Genomic DNA, 25,894 nt, shown 5'->3' with positions numbered 1-25,894 from the left:
ACAAGATAATGTTATAAAGATAAATTTAAATGGAAAACAATTGTTCAATGCTCATAAATAATTCTTACCTTTTCTGGTCTCAAAATATTGAGCTTGGTGTTGGGTTCCAGATCCAGCTCCTGGAAGACATGTTTTGCTGAGAAGAACTCTGGGTCCACTTTATCAGGACAGATATAGCCTTGACACACAACGTAGATTTCGGCTGATTCATAACGAGATGCAAGTGGTTTTGTGGCATCCACCTGAGGACATAAAAAGGTATACAGTAAAAGATGGATAATAGATGCTAATAATTCATCTCTTGCTTCTGAATATGCGCAACCTAAGAATCATTTTAAACACTCAATGACACAGCTTTAACAGTTTCTGGCCATGTAGTTTTGAACTGTAAACTTCCTAATGAAGTACAGTAACTGGATCAAAGAATGAAAAAAAAAAAAGCATCAAAAGATTAGAAAAAGGGCGCAAAATGTGCATACCAAATGGAAAGAGCCATGCATCTGGGATTTCCAAAATAGTGGTTGTGTAAACTATGTTTTCAACAAAAAAATGCTGGCAGGGAAAATTCTGTGAAGAAAATAGAAAATACCTTTTTGTAAGTAACAAAAAATATAGGAGCATAAAATAAGAGCTTGTGGAATATCCAGAAAGCACAACTAGTACAATAAAATATTCTAATTTCTTGGATAAAAGAAACTGATCTAATTTGCTTTTGTAAGGGAGCTTCAAGTTCATGAAAGATTTTTCTGAAACTTGAGCAACTAATTTCAAGTTTATGAGGCAACTAACATTAATCCAAGTCCAGTTAAAATGAACTTAATGGGAAAACTGAATGATACATAGATTTGGATAGCTTTCCTTTCTATGCTGCTTGAGATGGCATGTCTAACTGAATACCCTAACTATAGCCATCCATAGACACTACATATTTTTGTATACATTATATGTACAAATATATACAGAGTCATTTGTTGTTCACTGATGATACAGCGCTGGTGGCTGATTTGGGTGAGAAACTGCAGAAGCTGGTGACTGAGTTTGGCAAAGTGTGTGAAAGAAGAAAGCTGAGAGTAAATGTTAAGAAGAGCAAGGTTATTAGGTACAGTAGGGTTGAGAGACAAGTCAATTGAGAGATAAGTTCGAATGGAGAAAAACTGGAGGAAGTGAGGTGTTTTAGATATCTGGCAGTAGATCTGGCAGCATATGGAAGCAGAAGTGAGTCATACGGTGGGAGAGGGGGCGAAAGTTCTGGGAGTGTTGAAAAATGTGTGAAAGTCGAGAACATTATCTTGAAAAGCAAAAATGGATATGGTTGAAGGAATAGTGGTTCCAACAATGTTATATGGTCGTGAGATGTGGGCTATAGATAGAGTTGTGCGAAGGAGGGACAATATGTGGTGTGATGTGGTTTGATTGAGTAAGTAATAACAGGGTAAGAGAGATGTGTGGTAATAAAAAGAGTGTGGTTGAGAGAGCAGAAGAGGGTGTTTTGAAATGATTGAGTCACATGGAGAGAATGAGTGAGGAGAGATTGACCAAGAGGATATATGTGTCAGAGGTGGAGGGAACGAGGAGAAGTGGGAGACCAAATTGGAGGTGGAAAGATGGGGTGAAAAAGATTTTGAGTGATCGCGGCCTGAACATGCAGGAGGGTGAAAGGCATGCAAGGAATAGAGTGAATTGGAACGATGTGGTATACCGGGGTCGACGTGCTGTCAATGGATTGAACCAGGGCATGTGAAGCGTCTGGGGTAAACTATGGAAAGTTTTGTGGGGCCTGGATGTGGAAAGGGAGCTGCGGTTTCGGTGCATTATACATGACAGCTAGAGACTAAGTGTGAACGAATGTGGCCTTTGTTGTCTTTTCCTAGCGCTACCTTGCGCACATGCGGGGGAAGGGATTGTCATTTCATGTGTGGTGGGGTGGCGACATGAATGAATAAGGGCAGACAGTATGATTTATGTACATGTGCATATATGTATACGTCTGTGTGTGTATATATATGTATACGTTGAGATGCATAGGTATGTACATGTGCATGTGTATGCAGATGAGTTGGGCCATTCTTCCGTCTCTTTCCTTGCGCTACCTTGCTAATGCAGGAGACAGTGACAAAGTATAATAAATAAATAAAATAATACAACAAAAGGTCACAATACTGAATATCGTCTAGTTTATGCACAAAACCACTAGGGAAATGAAACATGGTAAGTTCCCATATGCACTTTCATACTATGATCACATTGTCAGGGGAGATACAAGAATGTGATAGCTGCAGAACTGTCAGCTGATATACAAGAAAGAGACATAGCTAAGCTGGCATCTAAGCTACAGTTTTGAAAGGAGGTAAATAACATCGGTAAAGGGGAGATAATAACAAGTAGTGGTGATGTGAGAAGGTGATGGAGTGAGTATTTTGAAGGTTTGTTGAATGTGTTAAATGATAAGAGTGGCAGATGTAGGGTGTTTTGGTCAAAGTGGTGTGTAAAATGAGAGGGTCAGGGAGAATGGATTGGTAAAAAGAGGAAAGGTAGTGAAAGCTTAGTGGAAGATGAAAGCCGGCAAGGCAGCAAGTTTGGATGGTATTGCAGTGAAATTTATCAAAAAAGCAGGTGACTGTGTTGTTGACTGGATGGTGAGGATATTCAATGTATTTATGACTCAGGGTGTAGTGCCTGAGGATTGGCAGAATGAATGCATATTACCATTGTACAAAGGCAAAGCGAATAAAGGTGAGTGTTCAAATTACAGAGGTGTAAGTTTCTTGAGAATTCCTGGGAAATTGTATGGGAAGGTACTGATTGAGAGGGGGAAGGCATGTACAGAGCAGTGTGGTTTTAGAAGTGGTAGAGGATGTGTGGATCAGGTGCTTGCTTTGAAGAATGCAAGTGAGAAATACTTAGAAAAATAAATGGATTTGTATGTAGCGTTTATGGATCTGGAGAAGGCATATGATAAGAGTAGATAGAGATGCTCTGTTGAAGGTATTAAGAGTATATGGTGTGGGAGGCAAGGTGCTAGAAGCAGTGAAAAGTTCTTATCGAGGATGTAAGGCATGTGTACGAGTAGGAAGAGAGGAAAGTGATTGGTTCCCAGTGAATGTCGATTTACGGCAGGGGTGCATGATGTCTCCAAGGTAGTTTAATTTGTTTATAACTAGGGTTGTTAGGGAGGTGTATGCAAGAGTTTTGGAGAGAGGGGCAAGTATGCAGTCTGTTGTGGATGAGAGGGCCTGGGAAGTGAGTCACTTGTTGTTCACTGATGATACAGCGCTGGTGGCTGATTCAGGTGAGAGACTGCAGAAGATGGTGACTGAGTTTGATAAATTGTGGGAAAGAAGAAAACTGAGAGTAAATGTGAACAAGAGCAAGGTTGTTAGGTACAGTAGGGTTGAGGGACAAGTCAATTGTGAGGTAAGTTTAAATGGAAAAACTAGAGGAAGTGAAGTGTTTTAGATATACGGGAGTGGATTTGGCAGCAGATGGAACTATGGAAGGGGAAGTGAGTCATAGGGTGGGGGAGTGGGTGAAGGTTCTGGGAGCATTGAAGAATGTGTGGTACGCAAGAACATTATCTCAGAAAGCAAAAATGGGTATGTTTGAATAGTGGTTCCAACAATGTTATATGGTTGCAAGGCATGGGATATAGATAGGGTTGTTCGGAGGAGGGTGGATGTGTTGTAAATGAGATGTTTGAGGACAATATGTGGTGTGAGGTGGTTTGATCGAGTAAGTAATGAAAGGGCAAGATATGTGTGGTAAAAAAAAAAAAGTGTGGTTGAGAGAGGAGAAGAGGGTGTATTGAAATGGTGTTGTCACATGGAGAGAATGAGTCATAGGTGATTATTGGTGCCTATGCACCTGGGCATGAAAAGAAAGATCATGAGAGGCAAGTGTTTTGGGAGCAGCTGAGTGAGCGTGTTAACAGTTTTGATGCACAAGATCGGATTACACTGATGGGTGATTTGAATGCAAAGGTGAGTAATGTGGTAGTTGTGGGAATAATTGGTGTACATGGGGTGCTCAGTTGTAAATGGAAATGGTGAGGAGCTTGTAGATTTGTGTGCTGAAAAAGGACTGGTGATTGGGAATATCTGGTTTAAAAAGAGAGATATACATAAATATACGTGTGTAAGTAGGAGAGATGAATAGAGAGCATTATTGGATTACGTGTTATTTGATAGGCATGTGAAAGAGAGACTTTTGGATGTTAATGTGCTAAGAGGTGCAACTGGAGGAATGTCTGACCATTATCTTGTGGAGGCGAAGGTAAAATTTGTAGAAGATTTTAAAAAATAAGAATGTTGGGGTGAAGAGAATGGTGAAAGTAAGTTAGCTTGGGAAAGAGACGTGTGTGAGGAAGTACCAGGAAAGACTGAGTACAGAATAGAAAAAGGTGAAAGCAAAGGACATAAGGGGAGTGGGGGAGGAATAGGATGTATTCAGGGAAGCAGTGATGGCTTCCACAAAAGATGCTTGTGGCATGAGAAATGTGGGAGGTGGGCAGATTAGAAAGGGTAGTGAGTGGTGGGATGAAGAAGTAAGATTATTAGTGAAAGAGAAGAGAGAGGCATTTGGACGATTTTTGCAGGGAAATAGTGTAAACGAGTAGGAGATGTATAAAAGAAAGAGGCAGGAGGTCAAGATAAAGGTGCAAGAGGTGAAAAAGGGCAAATGAGAGAGTATCATTAAATTCTATGGAAAATAAAAAGATGTGGTTCTTAGTGAATGCCGGTTTGCAGCAGGGGTGCGTAATGTCTCCATGGTTGTTTACTTTGTTTATGGATGGTAGTTAATAGGGAAGTGAGTAAGTTCTTGTTTGCTGATAATGCAGTGCTGGTAGCTGATTCGGGTGAGAAATTGCAGAAGCTGGTGACAGGGTTTGGTAAAGTGTGTTAAAGAAGAAAGCTGAAAGTAAATGTGAATAAGAGCAAGATTATTAGATACAGTAGGGTTGAGGGACAAGTCAAGTGGGAGATAAGTTTGAAAGGAAAAAAACTGGAGGAAGTAAGTGTTTTAGATATCTGGGAGTGGATTTGGCAGCAGATGGAACCATGGAAGCGAAAGTGAGAGATGGTGGGAGAGTGGGCGAAAGTTCTGGGAGCGTTGAAAAAAGTGTGGAATGCAAGAACATTATCTGAGAGAGCAAATATGAGTGTTTCAAGGAATAATGGTTCCAAAAATGTCATATGGTTGTGAGGTGTGGGCTATAGATAGGGTTATGCAGAGGAGGCTGGATGTGTTGGAAATATGATGTTTGAGGACAATATGTGGTGTGAGGTGGTTTGATCGAGTAAGTAGTGAAAGGGTAAGAGAGATGTGCGGTAAGAAAAAAGTGTGTGGGTGAGAAAGAAGAAGAGGGTGTTTGAAATGGTGTGGTCACATGGAGAGAATGAGTGAGGAAAGATTGACCAAGAGGATATGTGTGTCAGAGGTAGAGGGAACAAGGAAAAGTAGGATACCAAATTGGAGGTGGAAGGATGGAGTGAAAAAGATTTTGACCGATCGGGGCCTAAACATGCAGGAGGGTGAAAGGTGTGCAAGGAATAGAGTGAATTGGAACAATGTGGTATACCAAGGTCGACGTGCTGTAAATTGATTGAACCTGGGCATGTGAAGCATCTGGGGTAAACCATGGAAAGTTTTGGGGGACCTGGATATGGAAAGGGAACTATGGTTTCGGTGCATTATACATGACAGCTAGGGACTGAGTGTGAAAGACTGTGGTCTTTGTTGTCTTTTCCCACTGCTACCTCGCACGCATATGGGGGAAGGGGGTTGTCATTTCATGTGTGGCGGGGTGGGGACTGGAATAAATAATGGCAGCAAGGATGAATTATGTACATGTGTATATATGTACATGTCTGAGTATGTATATACATATGTATACATTAAAATGTTTAGGTATGTGTATCTGCGTTTGTGGACGTGTATATACAGACGTGTATGTGGGTGGGTTGGGCCATTCTTTCGTCTGCTTCCTTGCGCTACCTCGCTAACACGGAAGACAGCAAAGAAATGTAATAAATAAAGGCAGCAAGGATGAATTATGTACATGTGTATATATGTACATGTCTGAGTATGTATATATATATATAATATGTATACATTGAAATGTATAGTTATGTGTATGTGTGTTTGTGGATGTGTATATATAGACATGTGTATGTGGGTAGGTTGGGCCATTCTTTCGTCTGTTTCCTTGCGCTACCTCGCTAACACAGGAGACAGCAAAGAAATGTAATAAAAATAAATAAATAAAATGATGTTTTGGAAAGAAGCAAATAAAGTGCGTAAGGCAAGAGAACAAATGAGAATATCAGTGAAGGGGGCTAAAGGGGAGGTAATAAAGAGTCATGGTGATGTGAGTAGGAGATGGAGAGAGTATTTTGAAGGTTTGTTGAATGTGTTAGATAATAAGAGTGGCAGATATAGGATATTTTGGTCGAGGTGGTGTGCATAGTGAGAGGTTCAGGAAGAATGGTTTGGTAAACAGAGAAGAGGTAGTGAAAGCTTTGTAAAAGATGAAAGCCGGCAAGGCAGCAGGTTTGGGTGGCATTGCAGTGGAATTTATTAAAAAAAGGGGGTGACTGTTATTGGCTGGTTGGTGAGGATATTCAATGTATGTATGGCTCCTGGTGAAGTACCTGAGGATTGGCAGAATGCATACATATTGCCAATGTTCAAAGGCAAAGAGGATAAAGGTGAGTGTTCAAATTACAGAGGTATAAGTTTGTTGAGTATTCCTAGGAAACTATACGGGAGAGTATTGATTGATAGGGTGAAGGCATGTACAGAACATCAGATTGGGGAACAGCAGTTTGGTTTCAGAAGTGGTAAAGGATGAATGGATCCAATGTTTGCTTTGAAGAATGTATTTGGGAAGTACTTAGAAAAACGATGGATCTGTATGTAGCATTTATGGATCTGGAGAGGGCATATGATAAGAGTTCATAGAGATGCTCTGTGGAAGGAATTAAGAGAATTTGGTGTGGGAGGTAAGTTGCTAGAAGCAGTGAAAAGTTTTTATTGAGGATGTAAGGCATGTGTATGAGTAGGAAGAGAGGAAAGTGATTGGTTCCCAGTGAATGTCGGTTTGCGGCAAGGGTGCGAGACATCTCCATGGATGTTTCATTTGTTTATGGATGGGGTTGTTAGGGAGGTGAATGCAAGGGTTTTGAAGAGAGGAGTAAGTATACAGACTGTTGTGGATTGGAGGGATTGGGAAGTGAATCAGCTGATGATACAGTGCTGTTGGCAGATTCAGATGAGAAACTGTTAAAGCTGGTGACAGATTTTGGTAAATTGTGTGACAGACGAAAACTGAGTAAATGTGAATAAGAGCAAGGTTATGAGGTACAGTAGGGTTGAGAGACAAGTCAATTGGGAATTAAGTTTGAATGGAGAATAACTGGAGGAAATGAAGTGTTTAATATATCTGGGAGTGGATTTAACAGCGGATGGAACCATAGAAGCGGAAATGAGTCAAAGAGTGTGGGAGGGGGTGAAGGTTCTAAGAGCGTTGAAGAGTGTGTCGAAAGCAAGAACATTATCTCGGAAAGCAAAAATGGGTATGTTTGAAGGAAAAGTGGTTCCAAAAATGTTATATGGTTGAGAGGCATGGGTTATAGATAGGGTTGTGTGGATAAGAGTGGATGTTTTGGAAATAAAACGTTTGAGGAAAATATGTGGTTAAAGGTGGTTTCATCGAGTAAGTAATGAAAGAGTAAGAGATATGTGTGGTATTAAAGACTGTGTTTGAGAGAGCAGAAGAGAGTGTATTGAAATAGTTTTATCACATGGAGAGAAAAAGAGAGGAAAGATTGACAAAGAGGATATATGTGTCAGAGGTAGAGGGTAAAGGTGAAGAGTGGTTTGGGAATGTCTTGGGAGTAAAGTCAGGGGTTAGTGAGAGGACGAAAGTAAGGGAAGGAGTGGCACTACTGAAACAGGAGTGGTGGGAGTATGCAATAGAGTGTAAGAGAGTAAGTTCTAGATTGATATGGGTAAAACTGAAAGTGGATGGAAAGAGATGGGTGATTACTGGTGCATATGCACCTGGGCATGAGAAGAAAGATCAAGAGAGGCAAGTGTTTTGGGAGCAGCTGAATGACTGTGTTAGTAGTTTTGATGCACAAGACCGGGTTATAGTGATGGGTGATTTAAATGCAAAGGTGAGTAATGTGGCAGTTGAGGGAATAATTGGTGTATATGGGGTGTTCAGTGTTGTAAATGGAAATGGTGAACGTCTTGTAGATTTATGTGCTGAAAAAGGACTGGATATTGGAAATACCTGGTTTAAAAGAGAGATATACATAAGCATACAAACGTAAGTAGAAGAGATGGCCAGAGAGCGTTATTGGATTACGTGTTAATTGATAAGCAGCCGAAAGAGAGACTTTTATATGTTAATGTGCTGAGAGGTGCAACTGGAGGGATGTCTGATCATTATCTTGTGGAGGCGAAGATGAAGCATTGTAGAGGTTTTCAGAAAAGAAGAGAGAATGTTGGGGTGAAGAGAGTGGTGAGAGTAAGTGAGATTGGGAAGACGACTTGTGTGAGGAAGTACCAGGAGAGACTGAACACAGAATGGAAAAAGGTGAGAACAAAGGAGGTAAGGGGAGTGGGGGAGGAATGGGATGTATTTAGGGAAGCAGTGATGGCTTGCACAAGAAATGCTTGTGACATGAGAAGCATAGGAAGCGGGCAGATTAGACAGGGTAGCGAGTGGTGGGATGAAGGAGTAAGATTAGTGAAAGAGAAGAGAGAGGCATTTGGATGATTTTTGCAGGGAAATCATGCCCCCTCCCCCACCCTATGATCCACTTCCGCTTCCATGTTTCCATCCGCTGCCAGATCCACTCCCAGATATCTAAAACACTTCACTTCCTCCAGTTTTTCTCCATTCAAACTCACCTCCCAATTGACTTGACCCTCAACCCTACTGTACCTAATAACCTTGCTCTTATTCACATTTACTCTTAACTTTCTTCTTTCACACACTTTACCAAACTCAGTCACCAGCTTCTGCAGTTTCTCACATGAATCAGCCACCAGCGCTGTATCATCAGCGAACAACAACTGACTCACTTCCCAAGCTCTCTCATCCCCAACAGACTTCATACTTGCCCCTCTTTCCAAAACTCTTGCATTTACCTCCCTAACAACACCATCCATAAACAAATTAAACAACCATGGAGACATCACACACCCCTGCCGCAAACCTACATTCACTGAGAACCAATCGCTTTCCTCTCTTCCATGGTTCCATCCGCTGCCAGATCCACTCCCAGATATCTAAAACACTTCACTTCCTCCAGTTTTACTCCATTCAAACTCACCTCCCAATTGACTTGACCCTCAACCCTACTGTACCTAATAACCTTGCTCTTATTCACATTTACTCTTAACTTTCTTCTTCCACACACTTTACCAAACTCAGTCACCAGCTTCTGCAGTTTCTCACATGAATCAGCCACCAGCGCTGTATCATCAGCGAACAACAACTGACTCACTTCCCAAGCTCTCTCCTCCCCAACAGACTTCATACTTGCCCCTCTTTCCAAAACTCTTGCATTTACCTCCCTAACAACCCCATCCATAAACAAATTAAACAACCATGGAGACATCACACACCCCTGCCGCAAACCTACATTCACTGAGAACCAATCACTTCCTCTCTTCCTACACGTACACATGCCTTACATCCTCGATAAAAACTTTTCACTGCTTCTAACAACTTTCCTCCCACACCATATATTCTTAATACCTTCCACAGAGCATCTCTATCAACTCTATCATATGCCTTCTCCAGATCCATAAATGCTACATACAAATCCATTTGCTTTTCTAAGTATTTCTCACATACATTCTTCAAAGCAAACACCTGATCCACACATCCTCTACCACTTCTGAAACCACACTGCTCTTCCCCAATCTGATGCTCTGTACATGCCTTCACCCTCTCAATCAATACCCTCCCATATAATTTACCAGGAATACTCAACAAACTTATACCTCTGTAATTTGAGCACTCACTCTTATCCCCTTTGCCTTTGTACAATGGCACTATGCACGCATTCCGCCAATCCTCAGGCACCTCACCATGAGTTATACATACATTAAATAACCTTACCAACCAGTCAACAATACAGTCACCCCCTTTTTTAATAAATTCCACTGCAATACCATCCAAACCTGCTGCCTTGCCGGCTTTCATCTTCCGCAAAGCTTTCACTACCTCTTCTCTATTTACCAAATCATTTTCCCTAACCCTCTCACTTTGCACACCACCTCGACCAAAACACCCTATATCTGCCACTCTATCATCAAACACATTCAACAAACCTTCAAAATACTCACTCCATCTCCTTCTCACATCACCACTACTTGTTATCACCTCCCCATTTGTGCCCTTCACTGAAGTTCCCATTTGCTCCCTTGTCTTACGCACTTTATTTACCTCCTTCCAGAACATCTTTTTATTCTCCCTAAAATTTAATGATACTCTCTCACCCCAACTCTCATTTGCCCTTTTTTTTCACCTCTTGCACCTTTCTCTTGACCTCCTGTCTCTTTCTTTTATACATCTCCCTCTCAATTGCATTTTTTCCCTGCAAAAATCGTCCAAATGCCTCTCTCTTCTCTTTCACTCATAATCTTACTTCTTCATCCCACCACTCACTACCCTTTCTAATCAACCCACCTCCCACTCTTCTCATGCCACAAGCACCTTTTGCGCAATCCATCACTGATTCCCTAAATACATCCCATTCCTCCCCCACTCCCCTTGCTTCCATTGTTCTCACCTTTTTCCATTCTGTACTCAGTCTCTCCTGGTACTTCCTCACACAGGTCTCCTTCTCAAGCTCACTTACTCTCACCACCCTCTTCACCCCAACATTCACTCTTCTTTTCTGAAAACCCATACAAATCTTCACCTTAGCCTCCACAAGATAATGATCAGACATCCCTCCAGTTGCACCTCTCAGCACATTAACATCCAAAAGTCTCTCTTTCGCACGCCTATCAATTAACACGTAATCCAATAACGCTCTCTGGCCATCTCTCCTACTCACATAAGTATACTTATGTATATCTCGCTTTTTAAACCAGGTATTCCCAATCATCAGTCCTTTTTCAGCACATAAATCTACGAGCTCTTCACCATTTCCATTTACAACACTGAACATCCCATGTATACCAATTATTCCCTCAACTGCCACATTACTCACCTTTGCATTCAAATCACCCATCACTATTACACGGTCTCGTGCATCAAAACCACTAACACACTCATTCAGCTGCTCCCAAAACACTTGCCTCTCATGATCTTTCTTCTCATGCCCAGGTGAATATGCACCAATAATCACCCACCTCTCTCCATCAACTTTCAGTTTTACCCATATTAATCGAGAATTTACTTTCTTACATTCAATCACATACTCCCACAACTCCTCTTTCAGGAGTATTGCTACTCCTTCCCTTGCTCTTGTCCTCTCACTAACCCCTGACTTTACTCCCCAGACATTCCCAAACCACTCTTTCCCTTTACCCTCCAATTTGGTCTCCCTCTTCTCCTCGTTCCCTCCACCTCCGACACATATATCCTCTTGGTCAATCTTTCCTCACTCATTCTCTCCATGTGACCAAACCATTTCAAAACACCCTCTTCTGCTCTCTCAACCACGCTCTTTTTATTTCCACACATCTCTCTTACCCTTACGTTACTTACTCGATCAAACCACCTCACACCACACATTGTCCTCAAACATCTCATTTCCAGCACATCCATCCTCCTGCGCACAACTCTATCCATAGTCCACGCCTTGCAACCATACAACATTGTTGGAACCACTATTCCTTCAAACATACCCATTTTTGCTTTCCGAGACAATGTTCTCGACTTCCACACATTCTTCAAGGCTCCCAGAATTTTCGCCCCCTCCCCCACCCTATGATCCACTTCCGCTTCCATGGTTCCATCCGCTGCCAGATCCACTCCCAGATATCTAAAACACTTCACTTTCTCCAGTTTTTCTCCATTCAAACTCACCTCCCAATTGACTTGACCCTCAACCCTACTGTACCTAATAACCTTGCTCTTATTCACATTTACTCTTAACTTTCTTCTTTCACACACTTTACCAAACTCAGTCACCAGCTTCTGCAGTTTCTCACATGAATCAGCCACCAGCGCTGTATCATCAGCGAACAACAACTGACTCACTTCCCAAGCTCTCTCATCCCCAACAGACTTCATACTTGCCCCTCTTTCCAAAACTCTTGCATTTACCTCCCTAACAACACCATTCATAAACAAATTAAACAACCATGGAGACATCACACACCCCTGCCGCAAACCTACATTCACTGAGAACCAATCGCTTTCCTCTCTTCCTACACGTACACATGCCTTACATCCTCGATAAAAACTTTTCACTGCTTCTAACAACTTGCCTCCCACACCATATATTCTTAATACCTTCCACAGAGCATCTCTATCAACTCTATCATATGCCTTGTCCAGATCCATAAATGCTACAAACAAATCCATTTGCTTTTCTAAGTATTTCTCACATACATTCTTCAAAGCAAACACCTGATCCACACATCCTCTACCACTTCTGAAACCACACTGCTCTTCCCCAATCTGATGCTCTGTACATGCCTTCACCCTCTCAATCAATACCCTCCCATGTAATTTACCAGGAATACTCAACAAACTTATACCTCTGTAATTTGAGCACTCACTCTTATCCCCTTTGCCTTTGTACAATGGCACTATGCATGCATTCCGCCAATCCTCAGGCACCTCACCATGAGTCATACATACATTAAATAACCTTACCAACCAGTCAATAATACAGTCACCCCCTTTTTTAATAAATTCCACTGCAATACCATCCAAACCTGCTGCCTTGCTGGCTTTCATCTTCCGCAAAGCTTTTACTACCTCTTCTCTGTTTACCAAATCATTTTCCCTAACCCTCTCACTTTGCACACCACCTCGACCAAAACATCCTATATCTGCCACTCTATCATCAAACACATTCAACAAACCTTCAAAATACTCACACCATCTCCTTCTCACATCACCACTACTTGTTATCACCTCCCCATTTGCGCCCTTCACTGAAGTTCCCATTTGCTCCCTTGTCTTACACACTTTATTTACCTCCTTCCAGAACATCTTTTTATTCTCCCTAAAATTTAATGATACTCTCTCACCCCAACTCTCATTTGCCCTCTTTTTCACCTCTTGCACCTTTCTCTTGACCTGTCTCTTTCTTTTATACATCTCCCACTCAACTGCATTTTTTCCCTGCAAAAATCGTCCAAATGCCTCTCTCTTCTCTTTCACTAATAATCTTACTTCTTCATCCCACCACTCACTACCCTTTCTAATCAACCCACCTCCCACTCTTCTCATGCCACAAGTATCTTTTGCGCAATCCATCACTGATTCCCTAAATACATCCCATTCCTCCCCCACTCCCCTTACTTCCATTGTTCTCACCTATTTTCATTAGTTTATTTTGCTTTGTCGTTGTCTCCCGCGTTAGCGAGGTAGCGCAAGGAAACATACGAAAGAATGGCCCAACCCACCCACATACTCATGTATATACATACACGTCCACACACGCAAATATACATACCTATACATCTCAACGTATACATATATATACACACACAGACATATACATATATACACATGTACATAATTCATACTGTCTGCCTTTATTAATTCCCATCGCCACCTCGCCACACATGAAATAACAACCCCCTCCCCCCTCATGTGTGCGAGGTAGCACTAGGAAAAGAAAACAAAGGCCACATTCGTTCACACTCAGTCTCTAGCTGTCATGTAATAATGTACCGAAACCACAGCTCCCTTTCCACATCCAGGCCCCAGAGAACTTTCCATGGTTTACCCTAGATGCTTCACAAGCCCTGGTTCAATCCATTAACAGCACATTGACCCAGTATACCACATCGTTTCAATTCACTCTATTCCTTGCACGCCTTCCACCCTCCTGCATGTTCAGGCCCCAATCACTCAAAATCTTTTTCACTCCATCTTTCCACCTCTAATTTGGTCTCCCACTTCTCCTAGTTCCCTCCACCTCTGACACATATATCCTCATGGTCAATCTTTCCTCACTCATTCTCTCCATGTGACCAAACCATTTCAAAACACCCTCTTCTGCTCTCTCAACCACACTCTTTTTATTACCATAGATCTCTCTTACCCTATTATTACTTACTCGATCAAACACCTCACACCACATATTGTCCTCAAACATCTCATTTCCAGCACATCCACCCTCCTGCGCACAACTCTATCCATAGGCCACAACTCGCAACCAAATAACATTGTTGGAACCACTATTCCTTCAAACATACCCATTTTTGCTTTCCGAGATAATGTTCTCGACTTCCACACATTCTTTAACGTTCCCAGAATTTTTCGCCCCCTCCCCCACCCTATGATCCACTTCCGCTTCCATGGTTCCATCCGCTGCCAAATCCACTCCCACATATCTAAAACACTTCACTTCCTCCAGTTTTTCTCCATTCAAACTTACCTCCCAGTTGACTTGACCCTCAACCCTACTGTACCTAATAACCTTGCTATTATTCACATTTACTCTCAACTTTCTCCTTTCACACACTGTACCAAAGTCAGTCACCAGCTTCTGCAGTTTCTCATCCGAATCAGCCAACAGCGCTGTATCATCAGTGAAGAACAACTGACTCACTTCCCAATATCTCTCTCACCCACACCAGACTGTATTCTTTCCAAAACTCTTGAATTCAACTCCATAACAACCCCATCCATAAACAAATTAACCAACCATGGAGACATCACACACCCCTGCCGCAAACCTACATTCACTGAGAACCAATCACTTTCCTCTCTTCCTACACATGCACATGTCTTACATCCTCAATAAAAACTTTTCACTGCTTCTAACAACTTGCCTCCCACACCATATATTCTTAATACATTCCACAGAGCATCTCTATCAACTCTATCATATGCCTTCTCCAGATCCATAAATGCTACATACAAATCCATTTACTTTCCTAGGTATTTCTCACATACATTCTTCATAGCAAACACCTGATCCACACATCCTCCCCTCTACCACTTCTGAAACCACACTGCTCTTCCCCAATATGATGCTCTGTACATGCCTTCACCCTCTCAATCAATACCCTCCCATATAATTTACCAGAAATACTCAACAAACTTATACCTTTGTAATTTGAGCACTCACTTCTATCCCCTTTGCCTTTGTACAATGGCAATATGCAAGCATTCCACCATTCCTCAGGCACCTCACCATGAGTCATACATACATTAATTAACCTTACCAACAAGTCAACAATACAGTCACCCCTTTTTTAATAAATTCTACGGCAATAGCATCCAAACCCCCTGCCTTGCTGGCTTTCATCTTCCGCAAAGCTTTTACTACCTACTCTCTGTTTATCAAATCATTTTCCCTAACCCTCTCAACTTTGCACACCACCTCGACCAAAACACTCTATATTTGCCACTCTATCATCAAACACATTCAACAAATCTTCAAAATACTCACCTCATCTCCTTCTCACATCAACACTACCTGTTATCACCTCCCCATTAACACCCTTCACTGAAGTTCCTATTTGTTCCCTTGTCTTACGCACTTTATTTACCTCCTTCTAAAACATCTATTTATCTTCCCTAAATTTAATGATACTCTCTCACCCCAACTTTCATTTGCCCTCTTTTTCGCCTCTTGGACCTTTCTCTTGACCTCCTGTCTCTTTCTTTTATACATCTCCCACTCAATTGCATTATTTCCCTGAAAAAATCGTCCAAATGCCTCTCTCTTCTATTTCACTAATAATCTTACTTCTTCATCCCACCACTCACTCCCCTTTCTAATCTGCCCACCTCCCACGCTTCTCATGCCACAAGCATCTTTTGCGCAACCCATCACTGCTTCCCTAAATACATCCCAGTCCTCCCCCACTCCCCTTACCTCCTTTCTCACCTTTTTCCATTCTGTACTCAGTCTCTCCTGGTACTTCCTCACACAAGTCCCCTTCCCAAGCTCACTTACTCTTACCACTCTTTTCACCCAAACATTCTCTCTTCTTTTCTGAAAACCTCTACAAATCTTAACCTTCTTCACCTCGACAACACAATGATCAAACATCCCTCCAGTTGCACCTCTCAGCACATTAACATCCAAAAGTCTCTCTTTTGCACACCTATCAATTAACACATAATCCAATAATGCTCTCTGGCCATATCTCCTACTTACATACGTATACTTATGTATATCTCTCTTTTAAACCAGGTATTCCCAATCACCAGTCCTTTTTCAGCACATAAATCTACAAGCTCTTCACCATTTCCATTTACAACACTGAACACCCCCATGTACACCAATTATTCCCTCAACTGCCACATTTCTCACCTTTGCATTAAAATCATTCCTATTTCTAACCCTGTTCACTACCATACTAAACATTTCCCTTTACACACTTCAACTCATTGTCTCTTCTAATGTTCATTCACTTACTTATACTAGATATATTTCCTCACTTCATGTGGATTTGTGCATCATCTCAAAATGAGGAAGCAGTAATGTAGTTAAATTCACATGCACTAAAATGCAATTTCTTCCTATATATCTATCTAAGAATCAGTCATTTTCCTCTGTTCCATTTCAAATATCACAAGTCAAACTTGTAATAAGCACATTGGGGGCAGCCACAACCCCCAGTCTAACCTGGAAATCCCATATAATCATCATAAAGTTTGCTTCTCAAAAGCTGTAGGTGCAGTCTAGGTACTGTAATCATTTCTCATGAGCAGCTGTTTCATACACAAAGGTTTTTAATGCATCCTAGAATGAAGTACTGTTCACATACCTGGGGTGGGTCTCCTTCCACATCCCTATACCAAATAAGTTGTTGTATCAATTGTTTTTCCCAAAAAACATGCAAACATGCTCATGAAAAACTACTTAAAATCAGCCACAAACTAACCATTCCCTACACATTAAAGTCATAAAAAATCTACAAAAAGTAAAATCAGAAACAAACGCTCATCCACTGAAACATGCAATGCAATTAAAAACCTTAGTTTTAATTCTCATCCAACAGGCCCTGACAACATATCAATCTTTTTACATGGAACACTTTGGCTTAGTCACAATCCAAGGATTTACAGGTATCTTCAACCAATTTTGGCTACACAATCAACTTTCTAGAATCTGAAATAATGCCAACATAATACTCATAATAAATCTCTCCATACCACCCAAATTCCCATCCTCCTACAAATCTACATCCCTTCTGTCCTCAGTATCTAAACTCTTTGGAAAACTGATCCCTTACTCTACATAAACTGTCAAACTATCACTAAACAGAAGATGCCTAAGCAGCTAAAGGCAAGTGACAAACCGTTTAGTGATAGGGTGAGAGCTTACCTAGAGGAAGGGATCAAGAACAATATAAACAAAAGGTCTGGGTTCATTTGCTGGTCACATAAAGCAGCAGAGATTATTCTGAATGGGTGGACGCAGCAGGACAAGTGATCCAATCAGAGAGCGACATGCCAAGGCATCCAACCAGGTGACCATCACTTGTTAAGGAACACAGTCCCACCGAATGCTGGAATCAGTATCTCCTGAGGAAAACCATTGAACGGTCAAAACATTGAGGTGTCTCAGCTCTATCCTGTTTTTTCCCATATTATCCAGTTTTCCACATCTCATTATGTATTTGCAAATATTCCAAAATCTGAAAAAATCCAAAATCCAAAACACTTCTGGTCCCAGGCATTTTGAATAAGGGGTACTCAACCTGTATAACAGCAACAAACCACACAAAACAGAGCACTCAGAACAACTGCTTGCTACTTAGCAATAACAAATACTCAACACCAACACAAGAAAACTAAAGATCCTCTAAATACAATGCTATCTCAGTATGTTAAAACTCAATTCTTCATAACAGCATCAGATCTTTCCCATCCAAATTACTTCATATCTATCTATATCTCTGACAACCATTCCCTCTGGGAACTCCCTCAAGGGGGTGGCCATTGCAAAAGGGGCTCCATTACTGGCATACACCAATGCAACTTCTTGGTCTTTTTTGCCTCATCTTTAACAGGCCAATGGCAAGGGGAATCTCTAGCGCAGTGTTTCCTGAGGTTCATATTTAATGTCCCTACCTCATGTGTCTACCTGTGTGCTTAAATAATGTTTTTGCCTAAAGTTTCAACCTACTACTTCTATCTAATGTTCCTGCCTACTACTTCTATCTATTGCTCCAACCACTTTGATAAAAGACAGGGATAGTGCATAGCACTCACCACAAGAAAATCTAGAGTTAGGAAAAATTAGTTGTGCGAGTTAGAGGTTGTAAAGAGTTAAGCAAGACAAAGAGAAGAGAGACTGTATGCTTGTGGACAGAATGCTAACAGTCCATGAGTGGGTGAGGCATAAAGAAAAGACAGCTGCCCAGGTCAGAGAAGTGCAACTTGATAACTACTGAAGTGCTGGCTCACTACAAAGCTATCACCAACCCTCCTGATACCCTAGCGGGTATTACAGGTAATATATGTTTCTGGTCGGTGGCTGCCTACCAACTAACAACCAATCCCTGAGTTAGATTAAGAATCTTAGTGATGGATGGAGGGAGAAGAACATGGTTAATGCAGAGAGCAAAGATAAATTAAAGAAGCTGTGTGATAACAGAAAATAACGAAGCGTAAACTCCACTCCTCTCATTAAAGAAAAAAAAAAGAAAGTACTATTGCACATCTGAAACCATGTTCCCCCCACATATAGAAGTTACACTTTCTCATCTAAACTCTGGCCACTATCTAATCTACATCACTGATTAAAATTACCTTATAAGCCTTAAATTCCAAGATGCAACATCCATACTGAAAACTGCACATTTAATGTCACCTAAACTGTCCTGCACTTACTCTTACAGAAAATACATATCATCACACTATTTGACCATCTTAATGCTGCAGGAGATATACAGCAGGAATTCCAGAGTAGAGGAGAGGTCATGGATGAGAGGTGCTGCATTAAAATAATTTAAAACTGCACATCTCTGAACAACTAATTCGAAGTGAATAAAAGTCATCTAAAAGTTCATATCTTAATTCATTCACTAAGTGGTGGAATTTTGTGTTTGTATCTTCATGATAATGAAAGCCGGCAAGGCAGCGGGTTTGGATGGTATTGCAGTGGAATTTATTAAAAAAGGGGGTGACTGTATTGTTGACTGGTTGGTAAGGTTATTTAATGTATGTATGACTCATGGTGAGGTGCCTGAGGATTGGCAGAATGCTTGCATAGTGCCATTGTACAAAGGCAAAGGGGATAAAAGTGAGTGCTCAAACTACAGAGGTATAAGTTTGTTGAGTATTCCTGGGAAATCATATGGGAAGGTATTGATTGAGAAGGTGAAGGCATGTACAGAGCATCAGATTGGGGAAGAGCAGTGTGGTTTCAGAAGTGGTAGAGGATGTGTGGATCAGGTGTTTGCTTTGAAGAATGTATGTGAGAAAATACTTAAAAAAAAAGAAGGATTTGTATGTAGCATTTATAGATCTGGAGAAGGCATATGACAGAGTTAATAGAGATGCTCTGTGGAAGGTATTAAGAATATATGGTGTGGGAGGGAAGTTGTTAGAGTCAGTGAAAAGTTTATACTGAGGATGTTAGACATGTGTACGAGTAGATAGAGAGGAAAGTGACTGGTTCTCAGTGAATGTTGGTTTGTGGCAGGGGTGCGTGATGTCTCCATGGTTGTTTAATTTGTTTATGGATGGGGTTTTTAGGGAGGTGAAAGCAAGAGTTTTGTAAAGAGGGTAAGTATGCAGTCTGTTGTGGATGAGAGAGCTTGGGAAGTGAGTCAGCTGTTGTTCACTGATGATACAATGCTGGTGGCTGACTCGGGTGAGAAACTGCAGGAGCTGGTGACTGAGTTTGGTAAAGTGTGTGAAAGAAGAGAGCTGAGAGTAAATGTGAATAAGAGCAAGGTTATTAGATACGATAGGGTTGAGGGAGAAGTCAATTGAGAGGTAAGTCTGAATGGAGAAAAACTGGAGGAAGTGAAGTGTTTTAGATATCTGGGAGTGGATTTGGCAGCGGATGGAACCATGGAAGTGGAAGTAAATCATAGGGTGGGGGAGGGGGCAAAAGTTCTGGGAGTGTTAAAAAATGTATGGAAGTCGAGAACGTTATCTTGGAAAGCAAAGATGGGTATGTTTGAAGGAATAGTGGTTCCAGCAATGTTATATGGTTGCGAGGCATGGGCTATAGATAGTATTATGCGGAAGAGGATGGATGTGCTGGAAATGAGATGTTTGAGGACGATATGTGCTTTGAGGTGGTTTGATCGAGTAAGTAATGAAAGGGTGAGAGAAATGTGTGGTAATAAAAAGTGTGGTTGAGAGAGCAGAAGAGGGTGTTTTGAAATGGTTTGGTCGCATGGAAAGAATGAGTGAGGAAAGATTGACCAAGAGGATATATGTGTCAGAGGTGGAGGGAACAAGGAGAAGTGGTAGACCAAATTGGAGGTGGAAAGATGGAGTGAAAAAGATTTTGAGTGATCGCGACCTGAACATGCAGGAGGGCGAAAGGCGTGCAAGGAATGGAGTGAATTGGAACGATGTGGTATACCAGGGTCGACGTGCTGTCAATGGATTTAAACAGGGCATGTGAAGCATCTGGGGTAAACCATGAAAGTTTTGTAGGGCCTGGATGTGGAAAGGGAGCTGTGGTTCGGTGCATTATACATGACAGCTAGAGATGAGTGTGAATGAATGTGGCCTTTGTTGTCTTTTCCTCGTGCACATGCAGGGGGAGGGGGTTGTCATTTCATGTGTGGTGGGGTGGCGACGGGAATGAATAAGGGCAGACAGTATTAATTATGTACATGTGTATATATGTATATGTCTGTGTGTGTATATATATGTATACATTGAGATGTATAGGTATGTATATGTGAGTGTGTGGACATGTATGTATATACATGTGTATGTGGATGGGTTGGGCCATTCTTTCGTCTGTTTCCTTGCGCTACCTCGCTAATGCGGGAGACAGCGACAAAGTTTAATAAATAACATAAAAAATCTTGATGATCTGCTGATGGTGGAACTCTAAGGTTTGCAATAAGAATGAGTTTAAATATTTGCAATTAAACAATGAAAAATAAAGGGCAGGAGGGGGAGAATCTTATAATGGTGAAGGCAATATTCAAGAACGTTATGATGGTTATGATACTGGTGGTGGTGATGGGGTTGGCAGTAACAATGACAGCAGGGGTGAAGGTAGTTGTAATTGTTAATGATAACAGCAGCAGAAGAAATGGTGATAGCTATGATAGTAACGACAGTGGTACAGGTGATGGTCAAGGTTTCCTCTGATGAACTTTTCCAAAATTCTGTAACCCTAACCTGCAGACAACTTCACTTCTTACCTCTCATTTTCTGGTAAAGGACATGACAACTTGACTTTTTCAACCATCCAGTGGGATATTTACAAGGATCACTTACCTATGAATGTAGATGAAACCACTTGACCTTTTCCACATTCAAGTGGGGCCCAAAGTAGATACAACTTCACTGTAGCTTTCCTTAAACTACCATGCAGTACATATATAAAGGATGGATGAACTTGACCCATGTACAGGCATTGCCCTATATTCATCAATACCCTCACTAACATTACTTTCAGGAAGGAACTTCGGTTACCTATCACTTCAAAACTTTTTGTTGTAAGTTGTTAAAGAACTAAGACAAAACTCTCGGACAGGTCATGCACTTACCTTTCTGAGACTTTTGTAAAATTTCTACTTTTGCACAACTTTAAGCATACTAGCTTTCTTTCAGTACCACTTGTACCACTACATCCATTACAAGACCTGGGATAACTAATGGATGCAAATGAGAAAACATACAAAAATAGCTTGGGAGAGCAAAAGGCATGACCACCTCAAACTCAAAACAGCAAACAATGGAATGTGGTGAGGTGTAGACATCTGAGCTATGGGAGGAGATTCTCACAATGGTGATAATTTCCACAAACATGAGTGCCATTTCACCAAGTATTGGTAACCTATCATGTGCCAAAGTATTAAGCTCTGGACGACAGATATCAGAGTGCACTTTATCGACGACAGATATCAGAGTGTAGTTTATCAAAGATTATACCTGCTCACATATAAAAGATAGGACAACTGAGGAAGAGGGTCTAGGGAAGGACTACTGCTGTCCTTTTTCATATGAAAAATGGAATGTAGGCTTTTCGCTGCTGGTTGCAGTACTCCAATACTAAAGTGAATATTCTATGTGTCTCGGCTTTAAGTAAGAGCTATAGACTTGATAACGAACCAGGGCACATATAATCTCTTATTTACCAAGAGCCCATGAATTACAACCACGTGTTGTAAGATCCACCATCACACCAGACCTATGTTTACCTGGTTAGTTAATCCTGAATAGTGATGTTCACCTGAAATGTTGGAACATTTTTCATTACAGTAAAATACAAAATATGGATGGGTTTCAAGCATGTGTCCTAAATTCTTCTGGCTAAGAGAAGAAAAACGAATATGAAGTTTATACAAATCAATGATGAATTTTACTTTATTATTAGTCAAGATCACCTGTAAGGATATTTACTAATAAATCTACTGCTCACCTTCCTGAAGAGTTTTCTAAAGATATATTCAAGGTTGAAATAATCCTTGGATCGGAAGGCCTTGGTCACAAAACAACCTCCCTTCTGTAGGAATTCACATGCTAACTTGAAAGAATGAAGTACAAGCAGGTTCTGTTGGTAAGCATCATGCAACCAGTTTTGACCTGTCAAGTAAAAGCAGTAATAACTCATTACTGACGGACAATCCCAAATCAAGCAACCCAAAAAACTGAAATGTTCCAGAAGCCAGATTTTCTAGTGAACACTCCACTCCTATACCTACACTTCTTCTGGTCAGTGATGCATATTTCCTACTTGAAATTATTGAATACTACACCAGTAATTACAGCAAAAAATGACAATGAAAAAAGTCTTTACAAATAAGTATGTACAATTATATCTTAGATTTGTATGTACAATAATATCTTAGATCTATAGTGCCATTGTACAAAGGCAAAGGGGATAAGAGTGAGTGCTCAAATTACAGAGGTATAAGTTTGTTGAGTATTCCTGGTAAATTTTATGGGAGGGTATTGATTGAGAGGGTGAAGGCATGTACAGAGCATCAGATTGGGGAAGAGCAGTGTGGTTTCAGAAGTGGTAGAGGATGTGTGGATCAGGTGTTTGCTTTGAAGAATGTATGTGAGAAATACTTAGAAAAGCAAATGGATTTGTATGTAGCATTTATGGATCTGGACAAGGCATATGATAGAGTTGATAGAGATGCTCTGTGGAAGGTATTAAGATTATATGGTGTAAGAGGCAAGTTGTTAGAAGCAGTGAAAAGTTTTTATCGAGGATGTAAGGCATGTGTACGTGTAGGAAGAGAGGAAAGTGATTGGTTCTCAGTGAATGTAGGTCTGCGGAAGGGGTGTGTGATGTCTCCATGGTTGTTTAATTTGTTTATGGATGGGGTTGTTAGGGAGGTGAATGCAAGAGTTTTGGAAAGAGGGGCAAGTATGAAGTCTGTTGGGGATGAGAGAGCTTGGGAAGTGAGTCAGTTGTTGTTCGCTGATGATACAGCGCTGGTGGCTGATTCAAGTGAGAAACTGCAGAAGCTGGTGACTGAGTTTGGTAAAGTGTGTGAAAGAAGAAAGTTAAGAGTAAATGTGAATAAGAGCAAGGTTATTAGGTACAGTAGGGTTGAGGGTCAAGTCAATTGGGAAGTAAGTTTGAATGGAGCAAAACTGGAGGAAGTAAAGTGTTTTAGATATCTGGGAGTGGATCTGGCAGCAGATGGAACCATGGAAGTGGAAGTGGATCATAGGGTGGGGGAGGGGGCGAAAATCCTGGGAGCCTTGAACAATGTGTGGAAGTCGAGAACATTATCTCGGAAAGCAAAAATGGGTATGTTTGAAGGAATAGTGGTTCCAACAATGTTGTATGGTTGCGAGGTGTGGGCTATGGATAGAGTTGTGTGCAGGAGGATGGATGTGCTGGAAATGAGATGTTTGAGGACAATGTGTGGTGTGAGGTGGTTTGATCGAGTAAGTAACGTAAGGGTAAGAGAGATGTGTGGAAATAAAAAGAGCGTGGTTGAGAGAGCAGAAGAGGGTGTTTTGAAATGGTTTGGGCACATGGAGAGAATGAGTGAGGAAAGATTGACCAATAGGATATATGTGTCAGAGGTGGAGGGAACGAGAAGTGGGAGACCAAATTGGAGGTGGAAAGATGGAGTGAAAAAGATTTTGTGTGATCAGGGCCTGAACATGCAGGAGGGTGAAAGGAGGGCAAGGAATAGAGTGAATTGGATCGATGTGGTATACCGGGGTTGACATGCTGTCAGTGGATTGAATCAGGGTATGTGAAGTGTCTGGGGTAAACCATGGAAAGCTGTGTAGGTATGTATATTTGCATGTGTGGACGTATGTATATACATGTGTATGGGGGTGGGTTGGGCCATTTCTTTCGTCTGTTTCCTTGCGCTACCTCGCAAACGCGGGAGACAGCGGCAAAAAAAAAAAAAAAAGAAAAAAAAATCTTTTATCTTATACATTCCACATCAATTGCCGGGATGGCTGCTTTACTTACAGGGTATGGGAAGTCAATGGGACATGTTTCATTTCATACCTATCCTTTGGTTGTGTAGCCCTTTCTCTGTGATAACATGGATTTATACACCTTTCCTCAAATACCTCAGCTCAAAGTGAGAATGTCCAAAAGTCATATAAATCTGCTGCTGGAGGATGTATCAAGAGGAAATATTTTTCCTAAGAACTGCAAGGAATGTGGAACTACTGCAGATTCTTTATATGTTAGCTGAAACAGCATGGGTAACTGAAGACCTACTCAAGGCCACCTCAGTTATGCCATATATCATATTCATATTTATCTATTTTCATTTAAATAAATATTATATGAGTGAGGAAAGATTGACCAAGAGGATATATGTGTCGGAGGTGGAGGGAACGAGGAGAAGTGGGAGACCAAATTGGAGGTGGAAAGATGGAGTGAAAAAGATTTTGAGTGATCGGGGCCTGAACATGCAGGAGGGTGAAAGGCGGGCAAGGAATAAAGTGAATTGGATCGATGTGGTATACCGGGGTTGACGCACTGTCAGTGGATTGAATCAGGGCATGTGAAGCGTCTGGGGTAAACCATGGAAAGCTGTGTAGGGCCTGGATGTGGAAAGGGAGCTGTGGTTTCGGGCATTATTGCATGACAGCTAGAGACTGCGTGTGAACGAAAGAGGCCTTTGTTGTCTTTTCCTTGTGCTACCCCGCACACATGAGGGGGGAGGGGGATGGTATTCCATGTGTGGTGAGGTGGCGATGGGAATGAATAAAGGCAGACAGCGTGAATTGTGTGCATGGGTATATATGTATGTGTCTGTGTGTGTATATATATGTGTACATTGAGATGTATAGGTATGTATATTTGCGTGTGTGGACATGTGTATATATACATGTGTATGGGGGTGGGTTGGGCCATTTCGTTTGTCTGTTTCCTTGTGCTACCTCACAAACGCGGGAGACAGCGACAAAGCAAAATAATAATAATAATATATATTATATTACACATATATCATATATATTATATAATAATATATATCTGCTGCCAGATCCACTCCCAGATATCTAAAACACTTTACTTCCTCCAGTTTTTCTCCATTCAAATTTACCTCCCAACTGACTTGACCCTCAACCCTACTGTAC

The 25,894-nt window shown here is 41.2% G+C and overlaps 1 protein-coding gene across 1 annotated transcript in view; it reads right to left on the bottom strand.

Moving 5' to 3' along the window:
* The window catches only part of LOC139766192 (pre-rRNA 2'-O-ribose RNA methyltransferase FTSJ3-like), a 54,148-nt gene that overhangs the window by 12,282 nt on the left and 15,972 nt on the right, over positions 1-25,894 (bottom strand). Inside the window, exons 2-3 of the mRNA XM_071694464.1 lie at positions 22,740-22,903; positions 69-242 (exon numbers count right to left, since the gene is read on the bottom strand). Coding sequence (XP_071550565.1) covers positions 69-242; positions 22,740-22,903 — 338 coding nt within the window. The remainder of the gene's footprint in view (positions 1-68; positions 243-22,739; positions 22,904-25,894) is intronic.

Source organism: Panulirus ornatus, chromosome 57 (genome assembly GCF_036320965.1).
Source record: "Panulirus ornatus isolate Po-2019 chromosome 57, ASM3632096v1, whole genome shotgun sequence".
Classification (NCBI taxonomy): domain Eukaryota; kingdom Metazoa; phylum Arthropoda; class Malacostraca; order Decapoda; family Palinuridae; genus Panulirus; species Panulirus ornatus.
This window is presented reverse-complemented; position numbering and strand designations above follow the sequence as displayed.